Genomic DNA, 21,933 nt, shown 5'->3' with positions numbered 1-21,933 from the left:
TCGCTATTCTCAGGTCTTCCACTCTGCCATCTTTCTCCCTTCCAATCCGTGAGATCCACTATGCTCACATAACCCCTCTCCTAAAGACACTTCACTAGCTTCTCATCTGTTTCTGAATACACTTCAAACTCCTCTTACTGACCTACAAATGCATTCACTTAGCTGCACCTCACTTATCTCCCCTTATGTCCCTCCCCCACTCCCATTGAGCTCCGTTCAGCTGGTAATAGAGAATGACATGGGGGAAAAAATCTGTCACCTCACTTATCTCCCCTTATGTCCCTCCCCCACTCCCATTGAGCTCCGTTCAGCTGGTAATAGAGAATGACATGGGGGAAAAAATCTGTCCCCGTCACTGCTCTGTCACCGAACCACCATCCCCTTCACCGCCGTCCCCTTCACCGCACCATCCCCACCGTCCCCTTCACCGCCCTGTCCATATCCCCGCCATCCCCTTCACTGCCCCATCCCCGCAGCATCCACCTTTCCCTTTTGCCACCTCACCGCCCTTCAATGGCCCAAGAATCTCCCTCCCTCCCCCTTATGGCGTAAAGAAACTTAAGGGAGGGAAGGCGCGTGGTCCCTTCCCTCCTTCCCTACCTCTGGCCAAATCTATCTCCCTCCCTCCCCCTTACCTTCACGGTGCTTTAGAAAAGAAACTAATGCCAGCGAAGCCTGCCTGTGCTGCACTGCAGTCGCATGTGGGTGGGTGGAAGCGTCTCCTCTGACAATTGTCATTTTATAAACACAAATGAAACAGAGCAAGGTTCAACAAAACCCATCTCCCCTCCCTTTCACAAATATCCCTTTCACTATTGTGAAAACTGAACAAACCAAATTAATACAGAATGCTACATTAAAAAATCAAGCTAACAGAATACTTTAGTCACAAATGGCAAGAATAATGTTAGGGGAGTGCAACTAGGGCAACTGCCCCCTGGTCAGAGAGAGAGCCCTAAGCCAGCTGGAAGCTAAAGAAGCACAGCCTGGGCTTTGCGGTCCCCAGTTATGTCTAATATCAGCTCTAGCAGGATACACATTTCAAATCTGAAATATTCTAATCACAAAACATAATTTTTTTTTTTTTGTTGTCTGGTAATTTTATTCTTCAAATCACATTGGTCTCAGGCTTTGATTTTAGGCTCCTTCTGTCTTCATCGTGGCATGGCTGGCTCCTGAAGGTAAAATAGGCACAAGAGGAGCTGGAGAGAAGATGCCGAGTCTGACAAGGGCACAATTTTTTTTACCACAGAAGTAAGACTTTTCACCGCTCCCACGGGGTGGTAAAAGGTCTTGTCCCCATTCCCACGGGGCGGTGAAAGGTCTTGTCCCCATTACGGTGGTAAACCAGTTGCAAATGTCTCCATTCCTATGGATTTACTGCAGTGACCCACAGTTTACCGTGGTAAATGGTCCCCGTGTCATTCTCTAGCTGGTAAGTCCCTCCTATCTGTGCCATTCTCCTCCTCTGCCAACTCCAGAATCCATCCCTTCTATCTTGCTGCCTTTGTGCTTGGGACGAAGGGCTCCATTTTTGGCAGTCTTCAAGTCCAAGTTAAAAACCCATCTCTTTAAGACTGCTTTCAACTCCGTCCTAACTCCTTTCGCCTTGGATTCTACATTCCCAACTTTATATATCATGTCTGTCTGTCCAAGTTAGATTCTAAGCTCTTCTGAGCAGGGACTGTCTATTAAATGTCAAATATACAGCGCAGCATATGCCTTTCAGTGCTATAGAAATGATAAATAGTAGTAGTAGTCATAGGCGTCAGAACGGGAGGGGGCCACAGGGGCCATGGCCTCCCCAAAAATTGCTGGTAATATAATAGGGTAATATAATGGGGCTAGACAGCGATCCTGCAGGGAAAGAAGTGGCATCTTGCTACCGGCCAGCGTGTCTGCTGGTCAGCACTCTTGGCCGTGGCCCCTCATCGACTTCTACTGCTTTCCACAGCGTGTATATACCTTTCCTGTTTTTGCTAGGGTGGGCCGCAGTGGAAGGAAGACGCCGGGGCCGATGTCTGGATGGCGCTGCATGTTTAGGAGAAATTAAAGGTATACTCTGGCCAGTAGAAAGGTGACATTTCAGATTCAGTGGAGAGAGGGAGCATATAGGACTTGGGAGAGGGTGTGAGGAGAGAGATGTTAGGACTCAAATGAGGGCAGGAGGGAGAGATGTGAGGAAGGGAGGGAGAGGGGCACATTGAGACATGAAAGAAAGGAAGAGAGCATGAACTGGGGACAAAGGAAAGAAGGAGGGAGGGTCATGAATTTGGGACACAGAAGGGAGAAAGGGGGCACAGACTTGGGACAAAGGCTGGAAGGAAGAAGGGAGTACTAATTTGGGACAGGATGGAGGGAGGGGGGAAAGAGATTCTGAGGTGGGGAAGGGAATAGAAAGGGAGAATTGTTGAGCATGGGTTTGAGAGAAAGGAAGAAAGAAAATAATTGTTGGGCATAATGAGGGAGAGAATTGTTGGACATGGTGATGGGAGAGGAGTGAGGTAGAGAGAGATGAGAGGGAGTAATGGATGTGGTGCTGGAGAGGGAACATTGGACAGATGAAATGGATGCAAGAGGGAGGAATGTTGGACATATTGGTGGAGGGAATGGAGGAAGAGATGTGGCTTGGAGCTGGAGAGGGGTGAAAGAAGGAGGAATGTTGGGCATGGGGCTGGTGGGCAGGGATGAAATACGCTGCATACAGTCTGGGGGATAAGACAGGGAGAAATGTTGGATGAGGCAATAGAGGGGCTGGGAGAGATACACACTGGATCCTTCTCTCTCTCTAATTCCCTCTCTTGCTCCAAAAAGAGAGAGAGAGAGAGAGATGGACAGTGAGAGAGAGGGAGACATTGCACAGTGCAGTGATGGAGGGGAAAAGAATGTGTTTTGTGTAGTTTCATTTTGTGGTTACCATTGTGTATTGTTAATAAGATTATATTGTGTGTATATGAAAAATGAATGGAAGAAATGGCATTTTCAATTAGTACTATTATTATGGAGATGGGGCTGGAGCGGTGCTTGGGTAGATTTGGGGCGGGGCTTGTGCAGGTCTGGGGCAGAGCTTTTGGGCCACCCCAAACAAAAAAGCATTCTGCTGCCTGTGGTAGTAGTAATGCTCGCTTCACACATGCTACACCAGTTTTCACCTGTACGCATGCCTGCTGGGAAAGTACATGCCATCAAAACAGGGTGAGAACTTTTCCGCTGGTTGGTATTCTCTAAGAGGGGTTTTATTTACATTCCTGCAGCCTGAAACTAAACATACATAGTAACATAAACATAGTAACATAGTAGATGACGGCAGATAAAGACCTGAATGGTCCATCCAGTCTGCCCAACCTGATTCAATTTAAATTTTTTAATTTTTTCTTCTTAGCTATTTCTGGGCAAGAATCCAAAGCTCTACCCGGTACTGTGCTTGGGTTCCTACCGCCGAAATCTCTGTTAAAACCTACTCCAGCCCATCTACACCCTCCCAGCCATTGAAGCCCTCCCCAGCCCATCCTCCACCAAATTGTCATATACAGACACAGACCGGGCCTTAGTTCAATTTTTAATATTATTTTCTGATTCTAGATCCTCTGTGTTCATCCCACGCTTCTTTGAACTCAGTCACAATTTTACTCTACACCGCCTCTCTCGGGAGCGCATTTCAGGCATCCACCACCCTATCCATAAAGTAGAATTTCCTAACATTGCGTTTGAATCTACAAACCCTCAACCTCAAATTATGTCCTCTGGTTTTATCATTTTCCTTTCTCTGGAAAAGATTATGTTTTACGTTAATACCCTTCAAGTATTTGAACGTCTGAATCATATCTCCCCTGTCTCTCCTTTCCTCTAGGGCAGTGTTTTTCAACCGCTGTTCCGCGGCACACTAGTGTGCCGCGAGATGTTGCCTGGTGTGCCGTACTGTCAAGGCCGCCATCAGGGCAGTACCACCAGTCTAGGGAGAGGGGCGATCCGCCCCACGTGGACAGGAGAGAGCTGGACGGGGGACCCGCGGAGTTCAATACATCTCGAGCCGCGAGGCTCGTCTTCTGTTCCTGCCTGCCCTGCAGCTAACATATAGCCGATCGCAAGCGTTCCCCGATGTCAGCGCTGACGTCGGAGGGAGGGCTTAAGCAAAGCCTGCCCTCCGACGTCAGTGCTGACGTCGGAGAATACTTCCGTTCGGCTATTTGTGCGCGGCAGGGCAGGCAGGAAGCAGAAGACAAGCCTCGCGGCTTGAGCTTCGTTTTGCTGAGAAAGTTGCAAAGATGGGCTGGGAGGCAAACACGGAACACAAAAGGGGGGAGGGAGTGCGTTTTGGACACAAGGCATGAACTTGGGAGAGAGGAAGGGAGGGAAAGAGATGCTGAGGTGGGGGAAGAAATGCGTTTTTGGACACAGAAGAAATGGACTTGGGAGAGAGGAAGGAAGGGAAAGAGATGCTGAGGTGGGGGAGGGAATGCGTTTTTGGACACAGAAGAAATGGACTTGGGAGAGAGGAAGGGAGGGAAAGAGATGCTGAGGTGGGGGAGGGAATGCGTTTTTGGACACAGAAGAAATGGACTTGGGAGAGAGGAAGGGAGGGAAAGAGATGCTGAGGTGGGGGAGGGAATGCGTTTTTGGACACAGAAGAAATGGACTTGGGAGAGAGGAAGGGAGGGAAAGAGATGCTGAGGTGGGGGAGGGAATGAGTGTTTGGACACAGAAGGCATGGACTTTGGAGAGAGGAAGGGAGGGAAAGAGATGGTTGTGTACACGGGGAATAGAAGAAAGGAGAATTTTTGGTCATAGGGAGGGAGTGAGGTACAGATAGTGGCATACCAGGGTGGGGGGGGCGGTCTGCCCCACCCCGGGTTTACGTCCCAAGGGGGTGCACAGCTGGCCACCCTCCAGTGTTGTCCCTAGGCCGGCAAACTGCGGCTCTTTAGCCACTTGAGTGCCACCGCCGCCATCGGGAACAGGCCGGCGCCAAGTTCTCCCTGCTTTTCCCTGTGGGGCCGGCCAACTCTCGCCACTCGCGTCAATTCTGACGTCGGAGAGGACGTTCTGGGCCAGCCAATTGCTGCCTGGCTGGCCTAGAACGTCCTCTCCGACGTTAGAATTGACGACGGGTGGCGAGAGTTGGTCGGCCCTGCGGGGAAGAGAAGCAGGGAGAACTCGGTGCCGGCCTGTTCCCGATGGTGGCAGTGGCAGCCTATTCCCCAGTGGCGGTGGCAGCATTATAAAATACTTTCTTTGTGTTTATTTGATTCCTATATATTTATATATAGTCAATATAGGCACAGTTAAATTTTTAAACTTTTTCTAATGGTGGTGTGCCTCGTGATTTTTTTCATGAAACAAGTGTGCCTTTGCCCAAAAAAGGTTGAAAAACACTGCTCTAGGGTATACATATTCAGGGCTTCCAGTCTCTCCTCATATGTCTTCTGGCGCAAGCCTCCTATCATTTTCGTCGTCCTCCACTGGACCGCCTCAAGTCTTCCTACGTCCTTTGCCAGATACGGTCTCCAAAACTGAACACAATACTCCAAGTGGGGCCTTACCAATGACCTGTGCAGGGGCATCGACACCTTCTTCCATCTACTGGCTACGCCTCTCTTTATACAGCCCAGCATCCTTCTGGCAGCAGCCACTGTCTTGTCACACTGTTTTTTCGCCTTTAGATCTTCGGACACTATCACCACAAGGTCCCTCTCCCCGTCCGTGCATATCAGCTTCTCTCCTCCTAGCATATACGGTTCCTTCCGATTATTAATCCTCAAATGCATTACTCTGCATTTCTTTGCATTGAATTTTAGTTGCCAGGCATTAGACCATTCCTCTAACTTTTGCAGATCCTTTTTCATATTTTACACTCCCTCTTCGGTGTCTACTCTGTTATAAATCTTGGTATCATCTGCACACTTTTCCTTCCAACCCTTCAGCAATGTCACTCACAAACATATTGAACAGGATTGGTCCCAGCACCGAACCCTGAGGGACTTCACTACTCACCTTTCCTTCCTCCGAGTGACTTCCATTAACCACCACCCTCTGGCGTCTGTCCGACAGCCAGTTTCTAACCCAGTTCACCACTTTGGGTCCTAACTTCAGCCCTTCAAGTTTGTTCAACAGCCTCCTATGAGGAACTGTATCAAAGGCTTTGCTGAAATCTAAGTAAATTACATTTAGCATATGTCTTCGATCCAGCACTCTGGTCACGCAATCAAAAAATTCAATCAGGTTTGTTTGGCACAATTTACCTTTTGTAAAGCCATGTTGCCTCGGATCCTTTAACTCATTAGATTCAAGGTAGTACACTATCCTTTCTTTCAGCAACATTTCCATTATTTTTCCAACAACTGAAGTGAGGCTCACCGGCCTGTAGTTTCCTGCTTTATCCCTGTAACCACTTTTATGAATAGGGATCACATCTGCTCTCCTCCAATCCCCAGGAATCACTCCCGTCTCCAGAGATTTGTTGAACAAGTCTTTAATAGGACTCGCCAGAACCTCTTTGAGCTCCCTTAGTATCCTGGGATGGATCTCGTCTGGTCCCATCGCTTTGTCCACCTTCTGTTTTTCAAGTTGCTCATAAACACTCTCCTCCGTGAACGGCGCAGAATCTACTCCATTTTCTCGTGTAACTTTGACAGACAATCTCGGTCCTTCTCCAGGATTTTCTTCTGTGAACACAGAACAGAAGTATTTGTTTAGCACATTTGCTTTTTCCTCATCACTCTTCACATATCGGTTCCCAGCATCTTTTAGTTTAGCAATTCCATTTTTCATCTTCCTCCTTTCACTAATATATCTGAAAAAAATTTTTATCTCCCTTTTTTACATTTTTAGCCATTTGTTCTTCCGCCTGTGCCTTCGCCAAACGTATCTCTCTCTTGGCTTCTTTCAGTTTCACCCTGTAGTCCTTTCTGCTCTCCTCTTCTTGGGTTTTTTTATATTTCATGAACGCCAACTCTTTCGCCTTTATTTTCTCAGCCACTAGGTTGGAGAACCATATCGGCTTCCTTTTTCTCTTGTTTTTATTGATTTTCTTCACATAAAGGTCTGTAGCCATTTTTATCGTTCTTTTCAGCTTAGACCACTGTCTTTCCACTTCTCTTATGTCCTCCCATCCTAACAGCTCTTTCTTCAGGTACTCTCCCATTGCATTAAAGTCCGTACGTTTGAAATCTAGGACTTTAAGTAACTTGCGGCCGCTCTCCACTTTAGCTGTTATATCAAACCAAACCGTTTGATAATCGCTACTTCCCAGGTGAGCACCCACTCGAACATTAGAGATACTCTCTCCATTTGTGAGGACCAGATCCAATATCGCTTTTTTCCTTGTGGGTTCCGTCACCATTTGTCTGAGCAGAGTCTCTTGAAAGGCATCCACAATCTCCCTACTTCTTTCCAATTCCACTGACGGAACATTCCAATCCGCATCTGGCAGGTTGAAATCTCCCAACAGCAGAACCTCCTCTTTCCTTCCAAACTTTTGGATATCCACAATCAGATCTTTATCAATTTGCTGCGATTGAGTCAGCAGTCTGTAGACTACACCCACGTAGATAGAAGTTCCATCTTCTCTTTTCAGAACGATCCATATCGCTTCTTCCTTTCCCCAGGTCCCTTGCATTTCGGTCGCTTGGATATTGATCTTTACATAGAGAGCTACTCCTCCACCTTTTTGACCATCTCTGTCCTTCCTAAAAAGATTATATCCCGGTATGTTTGCATCCCATCCATGGGATTCACTGAACCATGTCTCTGTGATGACGACAATATCTAGATCTGCCTCTAACATCAGGGCTTGCAGATCATGAACTTTGTTGCTTAGACTGCGAGCATTTGTGGTCATTGCTTTCCAACTATTTTGTTGGTTCCAGCTATTAGATTGGTTCTTTTAGAATATGTGTTGAATTGAGCACCCTCAGCAGTGGCGAAGCAAGGATAGGAGATGCCTGGGGCAGTGGCACCCCTACATCCTCCTCTTCACCCCACCCCCAATCCTTCTGTGGAACTCATGCCACACTCACGCCCTCCCTTCCCACCCCCACATCTCTTTAAATCTTTACCAGCAGAAGCAGCTTACCTACCTTCTGCTCGTGCCAGCGTTGGCTTTCCCTCTGATGTCACTTCCTGGCCCCGCAACCCAGAATGATTTCAAAAGGAGCCAGGCTGGCACAAGCAGCAGGCCAGAGTAGTTGCTTGCACTGGCAAAGATTTAAAAAGGTATAGGGGATGGGGAAAGGAGGGGGCAAGCGTGGTGTGGGACAGGTGCCAGTGCCCTCATCAAGATGGCAGCCAGAGTAGTCGGCCTCCCCCCCCCATACCATGCTACTGACCCCCAGTCATTTTGAAAAGTTGGCTCCTATAGGTATATCTGCCATGAAATAACAAGAAGGCTGATGTAGGTCTGGATTATCTAGCCACAAACTTGTATTTGTAGAATTGCAGTTACAGCCTCACTACATTGGGTACATTGGGTATTGTTTATTAAAAAATTTTCACACACATTGCTACTCCTCCTGAAGAAGCCTTTGGTGAAACTCAGGTCTGAGGAGAGCTTGACACTAAAGTGTACTAATGAGTGAGCATGCTATTATTCACACATTATCATCTGCAGGGGATACATTGTCCTGCTGAACTGCTTCATTGTTAAGGTGACCATATGTCCTGTTTTGAACGGGACCATCCCGTTTTCAGACCCCCTGTCCCGTTGTCCCCACACACAGCTTCGGGATGCCAAAATATCCCGTTTTCAGGGACAGCGTTCCAAAGCTGTGCTCGGGGACAACGGGACAGGCGATCACTTCCTGTCCCTACTTGCCGCCCCCCAAAAAAAGCCTCCCTCCTTCCTTTCCCCCAGTCCGCTGCTATCTTACTGCCCTGCTGCTGCTGCTAAAGCCGACACGAAGTCTTGTTTCCGACGTCAATTCTGATGTCGGAGAGGACATTCTGGGCCAGCCAGGCAGCGATTGGTTGGCCCAGAAAGTCCTTTCCAACATCAGACTGACAATTAATAGATGTTCCCTTTTGATGAAAAAAATAAATGGTCACATTAGGCATTGTACATCTTGCCTGGATCCTATCTGCCCTCATAAAAATAGATAAGTGTTGATATTATTATTCCCAACATAAATTTATTTAGATATTGTGGTTTACATCACAGATGTGGTGATTTATGCAGTGGCTGGTTGGGAGCAGTAAAAAGTGCAGTGATGGTTCCTTGCTGACACTCTTGCGGCTTGTAAGCAGTAGAGAATGACATGGGGGACAAATTTTTCCCCATCTCCATGGGAACTCATTTTCCCATCCCATCCCGGCAAGTTATTTTCCTGTCCCTGTCGCATTCCTGCAAGCTCTGACCTCACCTGCACAAACCTCAAACACTTTAAAAGTGTTCAAGGCTTGTGTGATTAAGGCGGATCTTACAAGAATGTGGCAGGGACAGGGACAAAACTCACAGGGATGGGATGGGGAAATTGAGTTCTTGCAGGGTCGGTGACAAATTTGTCTCCGTGTCATTCTCTAATATGCAGGAGGCATGGGTTCTGAGCACTTTTTACACAATTTTAATACATATTTTAACAAGCATTTGTTGATGAGTTACATATAATTTGGTGATTTATTTCTTTTTGAGTTTTTCCTTTTTATGAAACAGTATAACACAATTTCAAATAATAATGTGCCGGCTCCTTGAGAATTCTGAGCTAAGGCATTTCTAAACATCTTTGGTGCAATGTGTACAACAGTGGGAGTTTCCAACAATTAAAGTAATTGCACATAAACTCAGGATGAGGAAGCTTCTTAGATTTATATCATTTGATAGGAAATACCCTGAATTCCACTGTGGTCAATGAAAGGGGGAAGGGATGTATGGGAGACATATATAATTATTTACCACAAACCTGCTGAAAAACGGAGAAGATAATGAGGCAATTTTAAAAGTCATTTACAAGATATGCTATTTGAAAATAAACTTTATTCAGGTAAAAGCACAGTTTTTCCTTTCTTTGTATATATTAATCTTTAGAGTGGACTAACATGGCTACCACAATATTGTATCCTACATTAAAAATAAAATTGTTGTTTCTACCTTTGTTGTCTGGTCTTTTAATTTTGTTGGCCCAAGTCTCTAGTTTCTGCTTTCCATGTCTTCTCTTAACTCTGTTGCCAGGGTTTCTTATCCATTTGTCATTGTTCTCTCTCCTCTGCCTTTCTTCATACCCTCCATGACTTTCCATGCTAGCATTGATCTTTTCCTTTCAGCTTTCTTTTATTTTATTTTTCTGCCTTGCAGTCTGGGTTCTTTCATTCTTACTAACCAGTCTATAATGTCACTCTTTTTACTGCTTCTACCTACACAGCTTTCGGTCTCTTTCCCTTACACCAGTTCTCCCATGCCCATTCCTCTTATTCTCCAATCTTTCACTAACTCTGTCCTCTTCCTCCTTCCATCTAGCATCTCTTCTCTCTCTATTCCTCCTCTTCCATCTAACATATCCCTTTTTTCTCTCCCCTCTTCCATCCAGTATCTACCTTCTCTAATAATAAGTCAACATTGGAGGAGTCAGAGTCAGCAGCCATAGGCATAGAGGCTGAGGTCCCATGACTTTTTCTTTTGTTTTGCCACTGAGGTTGGGAGTGGCAGTTGGAGTGAGGTAGGGAATATCATGACTGGGGCTACTGGCAGGGCAGGATTAACCAATACGCCAAGTAGGCACATGCCTAGGGCCCGAAATGGTCAGGGGGGCCGAATGAAGGAGGGCATCAACATTGTTTTTTCCAAACGGCGATGGGCCGCTCCAGCATCAATCGGCAACGCGGGACTCCCCCGATCGGCAACGCGGCCCCCCCCCCATCAACGGAAAGTAAGACAAGCAAGTAATGCGGGTAAGAAAGGCAGTGGGAACTGTAATTGTGCAAGCAGTGCTGCTTACCCAAAGCTTCCCTCTGACGCAGTTTCCTGTTTCCACCTGGGCGCATGGTGGGGTGGGGCATGGCAGGGTGGCCCAGTGTATTTATGTGCCTAGGGGCCCTCAACGAATTAATCCTGCCCTGGCTACTGGCCATGTATGGGGGCACCTGTAATAATTGTGCCGCTAAGGTCAACTTTGTGAAAAAAATACCAGTTGTATTCATAACTAACTCAGCTCAATAATATATTTCCCAGTCAATACTAATTGGGTTGGATCAATTGTGTGTGGGGAGGGGCAGCTGATAAAAAATTATCAACCCTTTGTCTGTGGCTCAAATCTGTTCTCTTTATGTTTGTTCTCAGTTTTCTCTTACCCCTTCACCCCTTTTACAAAGCTGTGCTAGCAGCTGCCGCTGCAGTAACTGCTCCAAAGCCCATATGGATTTAAAAGGTGTCAGCCCAGCCTTAACTTGCTGGCCTTACCAATGTCAGCAAAGGCCTATGGAGATCATATCATTCATATCTGACCTCAGGGCATGTTAGTGCAGACAGCCTTAGATTGACCCAGAATGCCTAAATTACATCAGTACTTAAAGGTAACAAAGGACCTTGGTACAGCTAAGAGGTACGAAAATGTGCTAAAGACAACTAACATGTGTTAATATCTGGTGTTTAAGATGGACAGCTTAAGATATACAATAAGCCTAGCTGCATGTTCTAGCACAGATAGTTAGGGTAATCAAAAACCATTGTCAGAATGAAACTGGAAATTACATTTGACTTCAGTCTGTAAGGGACAGGTTCTCCCTCTATTCTTCTCCAGTCTCTCACACCCCACTCACCTTATTCACCATTGTTTCAAACAGTTTATAAAAGACAGGGGTACTTAACTTCAATAGTTTCTATTTCTGTCATTGGCTTTTTGGCTCTAAGGAGAGTAGCAATGGCTACTTCTGAATATCCTTTTTGGACTAGCACTGCACGCTCAAGACTAAGAGCCATGCCGTAAGACCAAAGTGACCAAAGATCGTTTAGGGCAAGTCTGGTGCACCTGGAATCTGAGACTTTGCTCTTTCTGCAGGTGTACGAGATCCATGGGCACCTGGGCCAATCTGGTGCTACTAGGACAGGGGTAGGCAATTCCGGTCCTCAAGAGCCGGAGCCAGGTCAGGTTTTCAGGATATCCACAATAAATATGCATGAGATAGATTTGCATCTCAAGGAAGCAGTGCATGCAAATCCATCTCATACATATTCATTGTGGATATCCTGAAAACCTGACCTGGCTCCGGCTCTTGAGGACTAGTCATCCTGTACTAGAATGACTGTTCTCAGGTGATTTGCTATTCGGCAAATCATCCGGCCTATCATGGACCACACTGGGAACACGTACAGTAGCCCAGTCTCTGGCTATGGTTGAACCTGGGCATTTAATCCTGCACTTCTGGGTTCGCATCTTCGGCTGAAGAACCAAGTCGCCTTTTTATTCTTTGTAGTCGCCATGAGGTTGAAAGTTGGACAACCCAATCATCTCGCAATGGCTTGGAACGTGTTCAAGGCCAACGACCACTCTCCTGGATCTAATGTCTGTCTGCTGGGGTAAAGGGACATAATGAAGCTGATGGTAATGGTGACAAGTGCTCAATTGAATTTACAATCTAGGTCAGTGTTCTTCAGTGCAAACCCTGAGGGCCAATGGTAGCCCCTGGAGACTTATGGGAGCAGGACACCTCATCATTCAGGATTTTTTTTTTTCTGCTACAATGTGAATCTCTATCCAAGTTCCTCACAGAAGGGGAAATTGGATGGGGATAAAGAGCATGCTTGAAAGAGATTCTCAATAGACATAGAAACAGAATGCATTTGGAAATGCCCTTCTCCTTGAAGATATCCTAAATTAAATGTTTGAAGGTAGTCTGGTGGGGATGAATGTCACCGACACACATTGGTCAGTAGCATCTTGTCCACATGTAGGATGATATTTGGTGGCTCTCCTTCAGCTTATCTGGATCCAAAGTGGTCCCAACTTAAAAATTAGTGAAGACCACTGATCTAGGTTGTACCTGAGACAATGGAGGGTGAAGGGACTTGTTCACTATCACAAGGAAAGTCAGTGAAATCTGAGGCTTCAGGCATTGAAGTGTTGTGCTGTCATGTCCAGTAACTCTTTTACACTTTGAGGGAAGTTGAGATTCCCTGACACATGTCAGAGCATCACCCAAATCATTCGGGGAATTTTTGCTTTTTCATGATTCCTGTACATTCTATAATAAATTTGTTTCATGGTTTTCCCCCTTTTTTTTTTTTTTTTTTTTTTTTTTTACAAAGACAGCTGTTTGTCGACCATAGTCTGTAAACATATCACTGTTCTTTCTCTATAAATACAGACTTCTCGGTCCTGAGTGGAAAGAAGATCTATTCTACAAGACCATGAAGGTAATATCAATTTCATTTCTTCTGTCCATTAGTTTCACTTTCTACAAAGCTAATAAGCTCTCCAAGTTATTTAATACCTTTTTGTATTACAGGTGGGAGCATTATGACAAAAAAAAATTATTCTTCAAACTCTGCTGAACACACTGACAGCTTTATATAAAAATTTAAATCCTACAGCACTGTGTATGTTGCCTAGAGTTGAGCAGCTATCATCTTTTGATCCAGTTTGATAGAAATATCTAAACATTTTAAATGGTTGCATGATTTTGTGTTTGCTTAGGTTTATAGTTTACAAGAGCAACAGCAAAGAATATTGTAAGCACTGTAGATTGAAAACAGTAATGTCAGGGCAGTGCCATTTTTTTTTCTAAATGGGAACATGAACTTCAGTAAATTATCTCCACAACTGTTAGGGCTCATACACATTGACTAAAAACAATGTTCTAAAACAATACTGAATGTCTAACTTCAGTGGCAATAAGCAAATATCAAAGCTTTCAAAGGAGGAGCTGTGTTAGTCTTTTGCAGCAAAAATGACAGAGGCAGGTGGCAACTTATAGACTAACCACTTTAATGAGACATGAATAGGATGCAAGCCAAGAGGGCTTTTTACTAAAGTGTGATAAGCATTTACCATGTGAATTAGTGCATGTAGCTGTTATTATTCATGCTGTCAATATGCTTATTGCATGGCAATTCTGTGTGGTAACTATTTATGAACATTCCAGGATTGCCCTCAACAGTTGCCACACAGATTGTGCACACATTACATTAGCATGCAATAAATGAAAAACCTAATTGCACTTTAGGAAAATGACCCCAAACTGTTTTGGGCACTTAAATCCTGTTATAAGGTACTGTATATACAGGAGAAGGTTAAGAATACTAAAAAGGAAGCATAAATAAAATATATAATAATCACAAATTTAACCAAAAAACCCCTAAGGATGTGTTTTTGTTTTAAAATAACAAAAACCAAATACATTTGTTGTTTCATTTTCCATTGTTAACTAGATAAACTTTTGAATATCAACCCAAGAATTCACAGTATTACCAGTGATTTTTCAATAATGCTTGAGCATGAAGTTCAGAATCTTTATAAACGCATATTTTAAACTGAGAAAAAATTATTTCTCCATAATTACTGACAAGCTAAGTGGGTTCTTTTATTAAAGCTTAGTGCATGCTAATTCCTTTAGTACACACTACATGCTAGGAAGCTCATATGCATAAAATGGGCCTCCTTGCATTTAGTGTGCTATAATTCTGTTAGCGCATGATACGTTTTAGTTAAAGGGCCCCCAAGTCTTTTAGGTCATGAAAGTATGTGATGAAGCTTCCAAATAGAATTCTAGCTCATTTAGAATTATGCGCATTCCACCTGATTCTATATACTTAATGTGACCATTTATTTTTTTCATCAAAACGGGATATCTATTAATATTCAGTCCCGCCCCAATCCCGCCATAGCCCCACCCCAATCCCGCCCTAGCTCAACCCCCAATCCTGCCCTAGCCCCGCCCCCAATTTCTTCCATTCATTTTTCATGTACACACAATATCTTATTATTTCATAATGGTAACCATAAAATTTTAAAAAACACAAAGCACCCTATACGCAGAGAAAATATTAATTATCATTTATATTTGGGGGTTTTCAACGATGTCACCTCAGTAACTATAGAAAAATAGACAAATATAGTGCAAAATATAGACAGCAGATATAAATTCTCAAAACTGACACATTTTTATCACTAAATTGAAAATAAAATCATTTTACCTACCTTTGCTGTCTGGTGATTTCATGAGTCTCTGGTTGCGTTTCCTTCTGACTGTGCATCCTATCTTTCATTTCTTTCTGTACTCTGTACTCAGGCCCAACAATTGTCCCTTTCTATTCCCTCCCTCCTTCCTTCCTATGTCCTTAGTGCCCCCAGTGCCTTCCTATGTCCTTAGTGTCCCCAGCGCCTCCTTCCTATGTCCTTAGTGCCCCCAGTGCCTCCTTCCTATCTCCTTAGTGCCCCCAGATCCAGTGTCAGTTCTCCTTTGTACCTTTGTTCCAGGTCTCCCTCTCTCCCTCCTCTGTTATGATCTTGCCTCTCTCTGCTCTTCCTCAGGGGCTCTCCCCCTCTGTCTGCACCTCCCAAAGTCCTGCTTCTGCCTCCTGTCTTTTCCCTTTGGTCCAGGCCTTTATCTCTCTAGTCTTTCTTCTACTTACAACCCCCCCTTCTCTGCCATATTCTCCCTCCTTCATATGTCCCCTCACTGCCTTCTAGCCTTTGTACCACCCCCTCCCAAAAAGCCTGACAGCCTACCTCCCTCAAAGCCAGCCTCCCCCAAAGCCAGTCTGCCTGTCTCCCCCAAAGTCAGCCAGTCTGCCTGCCTACCTCTCCCAGAGCCAGCAAGCCAGCCAACCTGCCTGCCTGCCTCCCCCAGAGCCTGCCTGCCTGCCCCAAAGCCAGCCTGCCTATCTCCCCCAAAGTCAGCCAGTCTGCCTTCCTACCTCCCCCAGAGCCAGCCAGCCAGCCTGCCTGCCTGCCTACCTCCCCCAGAGCCTGCCTGCCTCCCCCAAAGCCTGCCTGCCTACCTCCCCCAAAGCCTGCCTACCTACCTCCCTACCCCAGAGCCAGCCAGCCTGCCTGCCTCCCTCCCCCAGAGCCTGCCTGCCTGCCTCCCTCAAAGCCTGCCTGCCTGCCTCCCCAAAGCCTGCCTACCTACCTCCCTCCCCCAGAGCCAGTCAGCCAGCCAGCCTGCCTGCCTCCTTCCCCCCTCCCCGAAAACAAAAGTCTCCCTCCAGGCCCGATTTAAACTGCCGCTGCTCATCTGCTGCCACTACTCGCACCCGGAAGCCTTCTTCCCGACGTCAATTCTGACGTCAGAGAGGACGTTCTGAGCCAGCCAGGCAGCAATTGGTTTTCACTGGCATAAATACCTGCGCTTAAATGTTAGTTGAGTGGATAGGCGCTACGCATTAGTCTATAAACTGCGCCTAACTCCAGAGAAAGATTATAAAGTAGCGATAAGCGCCAATTTTGTACATGATTAGGATTCAGAAAAACCTAAAGTTGGAAAAACTGTGAAAATTGAAGTTTTTTCAGCTTATTTACCCCCCTCTTTTACAAAGCTGCGCTAGCATTGTTAGTGCCGGCCGTGACTCTAACAGCTCCAACACTCATAGAATTGCTATGAGTGTCTGAGCTGTTACTGCCACGGCTGGCGCTAAAAACGCTAGTGTGGCTTTGTAAAGAACGGAGTTCAATCGTGCTTAATCAACAAATAATTTATTTAAGCCCATCCTGAGTTCCTTCAAAGCCACTGATTACACAAAGCTTGTTTATTCTTAAACTTTCCTATTATTTTCGCTTAATGGAGCAAATTTCTTAGTATTATAGGTATAAACATTCACATTCAGCAATGATACATTGATAAAAAAGCATTTTATGTCATCTGTTTTCAGGAACAGCGTCCCGAAGCTGTGCACGGGGATAACGGGACAGGCGATCGCTTCCCCTCCCTCCAGCGCTAATTCAAACCTCCATCCGCCTGCTGCTGCTGCACCTTCTTCTTGCCGCCCAGAAGCCTTCTTCCCGACGTCAATTCTGACGTCGGAGAGGAAGTTCTGGGCCAGCCAGGCAACGATTGGCTGGCCCGGAACTTCCTCTCCGACGTCAGAATTGAAGTCGGGAAGAAGGCTTCTTGGTGGCAAGAAGAAGGTGCAGCGGCGGTGGGCAAACGGGGATTTGAATCAGCGAGGGAGGCTGGCAGGCAGCGGCGGCGGACCGTGGGGGGGAGGGTTTGAATCAGGCACTGGAGGGAAGGAGGGAGGCAGGCTTTGGTGCGGCAGGGAGGGAGGTAGGTAGGCAGGCTAGCTGTCTTCAGGGGAGGGGGTAGAACAAAGGCTGGAAGGCAGAGAAGGGGACATAGGAAGGAAGCACTGAGGACACTAAGGACATAGGAAGGAGGCACTGGAGGCACTAAGGACATGAGAAGGAGGCACTGAGGGCACTAAGGACATAAGAAGAGGCACTAAGGACACAGGAAGGAGGCACTGGGGGCACTAAGGACATGGGAAGGAGGCACTGGGGGCACTAAGGACATAGGAAGGAATGAGGGAGGGAATAGAAAGGGACAATTGTTGGGCCTGAGTGCAAAAATAAAGAAATGAAAGAAAGGATGCACAGTCAGAAGGAAACGCAACTACTCATGAAATCACCAGACAGCAAAGGTAGGAAAAATGATTTTATTTTCAATTTAGTGATCAAAATATGTCAGATTAGAAAATTTATATCTGCTGTCTATATTTTGCACTATATTTGTCTATTTTTCTATAGTTTCTGAGGTGACATTGCATATTTTAAAGTCATTTGCCTTGACATTTTTTAAACCCCCCAAATATAAATGATAATTAACATTTTTTCTGTGTATATTGTGCTTTGTGGTATTTTTTAATTTTATGGTTACCATTATGAATTAATAAGATATCATGTGGACATGAAAAATGAATGGAAGAAATTGGGGGTGGGATTGGGGGCGGGACTGACAATTAATAGATGTCCTGTTTTGATGAAAAAAATAAATGGTCACGTTAATCATACCTAGAGTTGCCAACACAGACAGCAGATCCTGGTTTTATCTCCCCCCGCCTACCAATGGGCCTCCCATTGATCTCCCTTGCCCCTCACTTTCATTCACTTTGTATTATAGTTCTTTCAGAGTACACCTCTACTTTCTGTTCATGCAAAAGCAGTCAGTACCTACTCACACTGCCAGCGTGACCTCTCCTCTGGCCATTGGCTTTCTATTTTGGTAAAATTCTTACACTAGAACAGACATGTCACACTCTGGCCCTAGGGTGAAATCTGGCCCATGGGGTACCGAAATTTGGCCAGCCAGCCAATTTCAAATTTCCCCTAAAGCTGGCCCGCTTGTACAAGCGCCGCATAATTTGTAGATTCGTGCCACATCATCTGTAGGTTCACACGGCCTGCAGAGGATCACTGGTTAACAGTAGCGATCCTAGCAGGCCACCGGAGCCACAGCTGGACATTCCCTCTGGTGTGGTCTCACCCCTCCTCTGACATATGGGACCACGGGTGGGACTGCGCCAGAGGGAACATGCAGCTGAGGTTACAGCGGCCTGCTAGGATCGCTGACCAGCGATCTTCTGCAGGCTGCGTGAACCTACAGATGATGCGGCATGAACCTGCAGAGACAAGGTCCCAAGCAGACACAGAAATATCTTCCACTGCCCTTCTGATCCCTAGTGCTGGGAAGCTCTCATATACACACACTGCTGCATGGGGCAAGCAGAAGGAGAAATGAGCCCGGCACTGCTCAATCCATCCCTCAGAATCCAGAAAAAAAAGGGAAGAAAGAAGGAGAGCTGGTGTTAGACAGTGAGCGTGAACTAGGACCTAAAAGAGAGAGGAAAAGTTTTTTAATTTATTTTGTTTACTTCACAGAGCTGGCGTGGGGTTGGAGAGGTTGTAACCCTATACTTCTACTAAGACTAAGGGGTACTTTTATTAAGGTGTGCATTTAGTGCGTGCTGAATCGGTTAGCATACCTTAATAAAAGGACCCCTAAGTATCTCACCAAAAAAATTGGCCCGTGACTTAGCCTTTTTTGCAGATTTCAGCCCCTTATGCGATTGAGTTTGACACCTCTGCACTAGAAGATAGGTGGTTAGGTGAGACACTGTAAGAATTGCAATCACACCTCAGCATACTGTCCTGTACTTACTAACTCCTTCACTGCTGCTGCTTTCAATGGCAACATCAGGCCTGCTTTGCTGCTTTGGGAAAAGATATGAACAGGTAAGAATGTGATGAAGTATAGATGTGTGGAGGGGGTGAGTAACTGTATCCTTATTGGATGAGGGCGCATGGGAGTACAGAGGCAGAGAACCTCATCAGTAGGTATAGACCAGGGGTGTCCAACCTCGGCCTTCACCAGGTTGGGTTTTCAGGATTTCCCAAATGAATATGCATGAGATCTATTTGCATACAATGGAAGCAGTGCATGCAAATAGATCTTATTGTTTATTTAAAGCTTTTATACTGCTAACTAATGACTATGAAGTCAATTCAGAGTGGTTTATATGAGCAGCTTTGATGGACATATGAACATTAACTTCAGTAATGATGGTACAGTACACAAGCTACAATACATGAACTGTAGTCAAGGAGTAACACTACACTGCTGGAGTTATGATAAAATAGATTAGCTATGAGGTTACATACAGAATTAGATTGTTTCTGAGAGTCCAGCATATTTATTTAAATCATTAACCTCTATAAATATACACACTAAGCCTTTTAGTCATTGCGGAAATCCTGTAAACATGTCTTGATTGCGGTCTTTGAGGATCAACTATGGACAACCCTGGTATAGACCATGTACCTGTTGCCAAGCGTAACTAGGCATTGGGTAGGGAAGGGTCCTCATTCCTTTCTCCTATGCCATTGCCTACTCTATCCTGGTCTGATGGTGCCAACCAGTCATTTTCAGCAGCACTAACCGGTGAAATTTCACCCTTAAACCCTAATTTTTCACCCTTAAACCCTAATTTTGTGTATTTTGTATAGGTTTTGTACATTGTGTTGTTTTATTATGTTATTAATATATGTAAGGCTATTCTGTACATTGTATTATATTTTACTATGTCTTAGATTGTAAGCTACTCTGACATTTTTCCCTAGTGCGGGATAGAAATTTTTAAATAAACTTGGACTAAGTGTCAGAAAAAAAAGGCTAAATGGGGAGCAGGGCATATGAGAAATTCCCTTGTCCCTCTGATATTTCATGTTAAATTCAATCTACTCCCTCCCAGATTCTTCTCCTTCTGCTGCTGCTTTGGCAGCCCTGGAGCTCTTCAGAGGCTCCACAAAACTATAAGAAGGAGAGAAAATCCTTATTTAATAATACAGGTAAAGAAATATTTTAATACCTATTCCATTTCTGTTACTGTGTGTCAGATCCTAGAAATCACGTTATCTCTGTTTTTTTTTTTTGCTTCTTATACTTGACACTGCTTCTCACTTTTAAGTTTCTGTGTGAATTTGGAATAAGTCGCTTTGTCGCCGTGTATCTTGATTTACTTATCCACAATAACATCGCTGCACCTTCTCTAGTCACTTGCTTTGCAAGCTCTTCTCTAAAACAGACTAAATACCGTGTTTCCCCATAAATAAGTCCTAGTAGGATTTTCAGGGTAGGTCTTAATATAAGCCCTACCCCAAAAATAAGCCCTAGTCCTGGGATTCACTGGCAGTTCCCCTTCCCTCCCTCTCATCCCTTGTGCAGCAGAACCCTTGAGTGAGCACTGTCCCCCTCCCAAGCACCAGCCTTACAACCAAACCCCCATCTTCCCTCCCTCCCATCTGAACCCCACCAACCACGAGCGATCCCTAGTACATACCTCCCTAAGCAGCATCAGGCCGGCAGCACTCTAAACAGGCTGCTTCGGGCTTGTCCGCCCATGAATTCACTCTGCCGCATTACTGATGACAAGGGTCCTGCTGCACGAGGGATGGGAGGGAATGGAGGAAAAATGCTGCACATGTGGGGGAGAAAAAGGAAAGAGGAAGAATTGGGGTGAAGGAGAGGAAGGGAGAGATGATCATGTACATACTAGTGCTGCCCGATTCAGGGGAAAAAAATTCAATTTGATTTGATTCAGCCCATTGAATCGATTTTTCGATTCAATTCGATTCGATTTTCCTGCCCAATTGGGTGTTTTTTTCAAACATCCTGGTGGGTTTATTTTATAGCTTCTTCACCCCCTTTGCCTTCTCCTAACCACACTGGCGCTGTGGTCTAAACAAAATTAAAAAAACCCAAAAAGGACATTTCTCTCTGTTAAATCCTAGCTCACGTTTGCAGTCTAACACCAGCTCTGGCAGGATACAAGTTTCAAATCTGACATATTGTAATCACAAAACAGAAAATAAAAATTAGATTTTCTAACTTTTGTTGTCTGGTCATTATTCAAATCTTGTCGGTCCCAGGCTCTAGTTGTCTTCTGATAACTTGCTTGCCAGGGTCTCCTTCTTTCTTCTTTCTCCATGTTAACCATCCATCTGCCATCTCTGTCCTCCCCTTCCGTTTCCCTTCCCTTCCCCGGAAGTCTGGCATCTTTCCTTATTTTCGTCTCCATCCACAGATCCACCTTTTCTCAACTACCCTTTCATCCAGCATCTCTCCCTCCTTCCCCACCACCCCAGGGTCCACCATCTCTCCCTTTCTCTTCCCAACTACCCTCCTATCCAGTATCTCTATTCCCCCTCCACACCAAACCTTGTGTCCAATTTCTCTCCCTTTCTGTTCCTTCCCTCCCTAAATCCCATTGTCTACCATCTCTCTCCCACTCCTCTGTTTTTAGACCCATTATTTCTTCCCCCCAAAGTCCGGTATAGGCACGTCTCTTTGAACTCCCCTCCCTTCCTCCCTCTGTGTACTTCTACACCAGGGCCCCCCCTGAAGGCCTGCCCCCCACCCCTGAAGGCCTGTGCCACCATCCCTGAAGGCCTGTCCCACCCCCTTGAAAGCCTGCACCCCCCTGCCCAGGCTACCCCACCAGGCCCTGCCCGCATGTAC

The 21,933-nt window shown here is 45.5% G+C and overlaps 1 protein-coding gene across 2 annotated transcripts in view; it reads left to right on the top strand.

Annotated features, from left to right (window-relative positions):
* LOC117361202 (microfibril-associated glycoprotein 4-like) overlaps positions 1 to 21,933 on the top strand; it is a 153,689-nt gene that overhangs the window by 103,922 nt on the left and 27,834 nt on the right. Inside the window, exons 1-3 of one of the 2 annotated variants that reach the window (XM_033946225.1) lie at positions 9,922 to 9,971; positions 13,288 to 13,336; positions 20,168 to 20,264. In XM_033946225.1, the coding sequence (XP_033802116.1) occupies positions 13,331 to 13,336; positions 20,168 to 20,264 (103 nt within the window). In that variant the 5' untranslated portion in view covers positions 9,922 to 9,971; positions 13,288 to 13,330. Of the gene's footprint in view, positions 1 to 9,921; positions 9,972 to 13,287; positions 13,337 to 20,167; positions 20,265 to 21,933 lie in introns of those variants that run through there. The other variant, XM_033946224.1, reaches the window with a different exon arrangement.

This window comes from Geotrypetes seraphini, chromosome 5 (genome assembly GCF_902459505.1).
Source record: "Geotrypetes seraphini chromosome 5, aGeoSer1.1, whole genome shotgun sequence".
NCBI lineage: Eukaryota > Metazoa > Chordata > Amphibia > Gymnophiona > Dermophiidae > Geotrypetes > Geotrypetes seraphini.
The sequence above is the reverse complement of the archived record's forward strand: the minus strand, read 5'-3'. Positions and strand labels throughout refer to the sequence as shown.